We start from the raw sequence: 6,000 nt of genomic DNA on the forward strand, positions 1-6,000 counted from the left end.
GTAATGGAAGAGGCAAAAACCAACATGTAAATTGGCTACAGCATACAGGGCACATGGCAACGGCTCCTCTCCCCCTCCTGCCACTTGCTGCTGAGAAGCCAGGCTCAAATGCAAGTTGATTGTATTAACCTACCGTTAGATCAAAGCTGAAAATGCTCTTGCATTTTTCAATAGGCAACGGTTTGTAGCTAATCTTGGATTTTTTTTTTTATCTTTACAGTCAGTTGCACTTTGAAAAAAACAAAAACAACGAAACACCACCTTTGACATGGTTTTGTTCATTGTATTGCATGATGTGTGTTTAGCTGTATCTACAAAAGGCACTAGAGAGAGAGAAGAGTCCAGCAAGGCGCAGATTGGAGCAGGTTGGAGTCATTTAATGCCTTGGATTACAACACGAGACTACCCACAGCGTCTCTGCGCCTGACCTGCCTCACTGCCAAGAACACACCTGTCCCAAACCCGTATCAAAGGTCACCGCGGCTCCTGTATGTACAAACCAGGCTATAATACAACTATTTACAGTTTGTAACACAACATGGTGCAATTTTGTCCACGATGAAGTACTGCAACACGCTGGAGGGAGCGAGCCCTCTGTCACAAGAGTGCAGATATGTGTGGCTGAGCAGTTCCTGCCGAGCCCTCAGTCCCTGCACCACTGGCTCCTCTGGCCAGAATGCCCCAGAGACACTCGTGATACTTTGGCAGTACCTCTATCAGTAGATGTGCCACTCAAGCGTCCCCTCACTTCCCAGGCTTTGGTTTTAAAATGAGGTGGAAACCTTCTTGACTGAAGTGGTCCAAGGGTGTTGAGAACAACCTCAGATCCTTGCAGTCCTGCAGGAGCAAAGCCAGCAGTTATTCTCCAGTGCTTGAGCAGCTGGGTCATGGTGCCATGCTTGAAGGGGGCAAAAAGGACTTGAGTAATGTCTGGGCAGTTACATATGTGATCACCACTTAAGGCAGGGAAAAAAAAAATTAAAAATTGGGTGCTTTCACAAGCAGGCTGAAGTCAGAGGCAGCCACCTGTGGCCAGCTGTGCCCCATTCCATGCTGCAGCCAGAGCCCCTCGCCTTTGCTGTGTTCGGTGAAGTTGACAATAGGGCCCCCCCGCCATCATTCTACTTTTCGAAACCCAGCTGTCACCATCACCTAATGCCAGGCACCGGTTCCGTCAGTGCTCTGCTGCTGCCTGACCTGGGGAAGTGAAAAAGGCTTGGGAAGCAGGAGGAAAGGGAGTATGAGCACTCTGCTGAGTTTCCTAAATCAACTGCTCAGTCTCGAATCCGGTACTGTGACCAACAGAAGCACAGCTTTGAAAAAAGCAGCAAGAAGTGTTGCAGCTGGCTGGCTGGAAAACCCAGCTGCTCCCCAGAAGAGACAGACTGGTGCCTGGCTCAGAAACCAACCCCCCCCCGCACACACTACCTGCAGCAGAAGCACAACCACCCTTTTAGGGTGGGTTGTGCCATGCTCAGCTGCTGTGCTGTGTGCCACAGCCGGCAGGCTGGTGGGCAGGGTGCCGGGGCTGCCTACCTCACCCCAGGTAACCTCACAGCATGAGGGAGACGCGAGAAGCTCACCCTGTTGCAGAGGCAAGAGGCATGGAGCAGCACCAACCCCTTCCCAGAGCACATGGCAGCTCAGGAGGAGGCTGCTCTCAGTGCTCGAGCCAGTGATGTGAACCCTGTGCTGGGACGGCAGCCTCGTCACCCACGCAGCTCCTCGGCTCTCTGGGGCGAGTTGCTCCAGGGGCGGTGGAGCTGGCTGCCCATTGCAGAGCAACAGGTCAAAGCTGGCGGTCGGTGCCGCAGAGCTGAGCCCCACCGGCACCAGCCCCTGCCTGGCCCAGAGGCCCCTGCCCAGGAAGAGCTGGCACACGCTCGCCTCGGGGAGGAGGGACCTGGGGGGTTGCCTGGACCCCGCCTGCACTGCAGACAGTTGGGACCCTGTCCCTGCCAGCCTCGAGGGCCAGGTGGCAGTTCCTTTCCACAGCCCATTCCGCCTGCACCGCCACCACCCGCGAAGCCCCCCAGCCTGCACAGCTCCCTCCCTCTCCCGCTCAGCGTGCTGCTGCCCGAGCGGGGCCCATGGCAGCATCGCACCAGGGCCCCCAGCTCTCTCCTCTGCAACATGTAGCTATGTCCAGGGGCTGTAGGGGCCCTAAAGGCACCGTGCCCCTCTGCCTGGGGGGCCCGGGTGCAGCACGGCAGGGAGGCAGCCCCCTCTGCCAGCTCTCCCCGGCCCCCTCACGTCCACCCGGGCTCTGGTGAGCGGCTCGGTGCCAGTGCCAGCACACCACCCCAGGTCGGGGGCCACCACCCACCCCGCCTGCTGCAGCTCCCCCCTTCACCGCAGCACCGGCAAGACCTGCCCAGAGGCTCGTCATGGGACACATCAGTGCTCAAGGGCTACCTACCACCTGACCGACCCACAAGCAGCAGCACTCCAGGACACCAAACAAGGCGTGGGACCCCAAATGGGGCATACATGGTGTCGCCAGGCTCCAGGCCTCCCTGTCCCTCTGCCCCCACATCGCTGGCAGCACCTCTACCTGCCCTGCCCTGGGCCATGGCTGCTCCGTGCCCTGCTGGCGCACACACTCAGTCCCAGGCAGCTCCACCACGGTGGGGCTGAGGACGCCGGGGGTGGCCCAGCTGCCACCCCCTCTCTTCTGTGGCCCAGGGTCTTTGCAACCCTCTCCTCCCTGCGGCTGGGGTCACCGAGGCTCCCTCTGGTCACACGTGGGACAGCGGGACCTGCTTGTGGTAGGAAGCCATGCTGGGCAGCACCGTCCTGCCCGCCAGCGCTGGGCTGGCCTCGCTGTACACAGAGGCGCCCGTGGGCTTCCTGGCCCGGCAGCAGCGGGCTGTGAATCGCCTCCAGGACTCGAGCGTCTTGCCGGACCAGATCCAGACACCAGAAGTGATGCCCACCACAAGGCACATGAAGTACTTGAGCATGAAGATGGCATAGTCGGGTTTGGGGCGGTGGGGGTCCCCCGGGCAGGAGCAGTTCTGCGCCTGCTCCCACGCCTCCCGGTTATGCTGCTCATATATGTAGCAGGCAATGACGATGGTGGCGGGCACAGTGTAGAGCACAGTGAAGATGCCAATACGGATCATCAGCTTCTCCAGCTTGTCGGTCTTGGTGCCACCCTGCTTGATCACACTGCGGATGCGAAAGAGTGAGATGAAGCCAGCCAGCAAGAAGAGGCTGCCAGTGAAGAGATAAACCACCAGTGGCGCCAGCACGAAGCCCCGCAGGTTCTCTAGGCTCTGGTTGCCCACGTAGCAAACCCCAGCCACTGGGTCACCGTCCACAGAGCTGAGTGCCAGCACAGCAATGGATTTGGCGCTGGGGATGAGCCAGGCGGCCAGGTGGAAGTACTGTGCATAGCTAGCAATGGCCTCGTTGCCCCACTTCATGCCAGCTGCCAGGAACCAGGTGAGGGACAGGATGACCCACCAGATGGAACTGGCCATGCCAAAGAAGTAGAGGAGAAGGAAAACCACAGTGCACAGGGCAGGGCCTGTGGTCTCATAGTGGATGTGGTGGTGCTCCAGATTGCAAGCCACGTTAGCGTGCCCTGCCACCAGCCGCACGATGTAGCCCACGGAGACGAAGAGGTAGCAAGCAGAGAGGAAGATGATGGGGCGCTCAGGGTACTTGAAGCGCTCCATGTCGATGAGGAAGGTGGCCACAGTGGTGGAGGTGGAGAGGAAGCAGAGGATGGACCAGAGGCCAATCCAGAAAGTGGCAAAGGTCTTCTCATCCTGGGTAAAGTAGGGCTGGTAGCAGGGGATGGCGCAGTTGGGTACCTGCCCAGTCCTGATGCGGTTGTACAGCGGATGGGACTCCTTGGAGATGGGGATCAGAGGCGCTTTGCACTTGCAAGTCCGGCCGCAGTCCAGCCCTGAGGGGCGCTGCCCGCCAAGCGGCGTCAGGTTTTTGGCCACATCCTTGGCGGGGCGTGTGGGCTTCCCGAAGAAAGGCGGCAGGGTGGTGGCTTCCGAGCGGTTGTATCCCATGCAGAGCACCTCAGTGTCCCCCAGCACTGGCAGGCTGTCGCAGCTCATCCTCTCAGGCCAGGCAAAGCCGTACTGCTGCATGATAGGCGAGCAGCCGGCCTTGGCCCGCTCGCAGACGGAGCGGCACGGGGGCAGCGGCTTGGTGTAGTCAGGCAGGCAGATGGGGGTGTACATGCTGCAGAGGAAGAAGCGCAGGTCCGGGGAGCACTGGATCTCCACCAGCGGCCAGAACTGGTGCACCTCCAGCCCGGCCTCGTCCTGCGTGTCGTGGTTGAACTGGTTGGGCATGTAGGTGAGGTTGTAGCCGATGCCCTTGCACATCGGCACCGTGATCTCCTGGCACACCAGCGCCTTGGAGGCGGCGCGCCCCGCCGCCGGCAGCCCCAGCAGCAGCGGCAGCCCCAGCAGCAGCGGCACCGGCAGCCCCCGGCCGCCCATCGCCGCCGCGCGTCCTACCGCCGCCGCATTCCCCGGGCACCTGCCGCCGCCGCCGCGCCGGGAGCGGGGCCCCGCCGGGACCGCCAGCACCACCGCCGCCGCCGCCGCCACCTGCGCTCTGGGGCGGGCGGGCACCCCCGCGCCGCGCCGCGCCCGCGCCCCGCCCCGCGGCACGCCCCCCGCCCCTAGCCCCGCCTCGGGAACGCCCATAGTCCAGCCCCCGTCTCTGGCCCCGCCCCCTCGGGGCTCCCACGGTCAGCCTCCGCCCGGGGCACCGAGTCCCGTGGCGGCGAAGCGAGGCGCCCCGCCGGGAGACCGCTCTGCCCCGGCCCCCCGCCTGGCTCCGGCTGTTGCAGGCGTCCTTGGCGGACCCCCGCCCGCCGGCGCTCGGAGGCCCGCGGCGGCCCCGGCCCGGCCGGCGGCAGCGTCCCGGGGGTCGGTGGCGAAGCAAGAGGGTGACGGTGCCGCCCAACCACTGACCGCTCCGCATCCGCCCCCCGGCTCCTTGCCCGCTGCAGGGATCCTAACTCCTTCCCCTCTTGCCCACTGGGCCCCTCCCGAGGCCCGGGACCCCCCCGCCCACCCCCGCGGGAACCGGCGACGCCGCCAGCCCCAGCGCTGCGCCGGCCCGACCCGGCCCGGCTTCGCCCGCCGGCGCGAAGAGCAACGCAGGCCGGGGGCCGCTTCGCCCCCTCCTCTTCGGACCCTTCAGCCCCTCCCCGCGGGAAGCGGCCGGGACCTCACCCCGCCGTAACGGGGAAAGGCGTGGGGGGGCCCGGGGGTCGTACATCAGCCCGCGTACACGGGTCCCGGCAGCATCTGCCGCTGCCCGCTCCCCGGCTGCCTCGCCCAGCAGCGCTCCCGCCTCCCCGAAAGCTGAGCCTCCGCGGGAGGGGAAACCGGCCCTGCCTGCGCCCGCCGCGCTGGCAGCGTGCAGGCGCTGCCACACTCCCGGCCTGGGCTCCCGCTGCACCTGGAGGCGTTCCGCGATCCACTCTCCCCCCGGGCAGGCGGCAGGCCTCGGAGCGCCGTGCGAGCGAACGAAGCCAGCGCTTTCGGGAGGCTCTGCCCGGGGCAGAGCTCCCTTCCCACCGCTCCGGGAGATGCAAGCTCCTGCCGGAGACAACGCGGGGATCACGCTCAGCTGCCTGACATAAGGAATTGGAATGTGTGCACTAGCAAACACCTAAAATACCAGCCCGGTTTTCAGCGGCTTCCACCACTCCTGAAGCCCACAGCAGGTCCAGGGCACAAAGGGGAACAGACCTGCTTCAGAAGCCAGATTTGGGAGTCACAAGTGGCACCCACTGTGGCAGCACCCTTATGCTGGCCAGGGAGGAAGGCTGCTCCCAGGCCCTTGCACAGGAGCTCCTCACTTGTCCTCAGTGGATGTGGATGGAAGGGCAATTTGGACCGAAATACTTGCATCAAGCACGAGATCTGCTAGTCAAGACATACCCACAGCACGTCACAGACAGGGACAGCTCACATTCAGGCCTGGTGCTGTGCAACACCAGCACCCAAAATCTCA

The 6,000-nt window shown here is 63.4% G+C and overlaps 1 protein-coding gene across 1 annotated transcript; it reads right to left on the reverse strand.

Annotated features, from left to right (window-relative positions):
* Window positions 1-2,738: 2,738 nt before the first annotated feature.
* On the reverse strand, window positions 2,739-4,469 carry FZD5 (frizzled class receptor 5; the record flags this gene model as incomplete). The annotated part of the gene is made up of 1 exon (XM_082001818.1): window positions 2,739-4,469. One exon carries the CDS (start codon window positions 4,467-4,469, stop codon window positions 2,739-2,741), a length of 1,731 nt encoding a protein of 576 aa, XP_081857944.1.
* Window positions 4,470-6,000: the final 1,531 nt, after the last annotated feature.

Source organism: Phaethon aethereus, assembly GCF_964289735.1.
Source record: "Phaethon aethereus genome assembly, chromosome: 6".
NCBI classification, from domain to species: Eukaryota; Metazoa; Chordata; class Aves; order Phaethontiformes; family Phaethontidae; genus Phaethon; species Phaethon aethereus.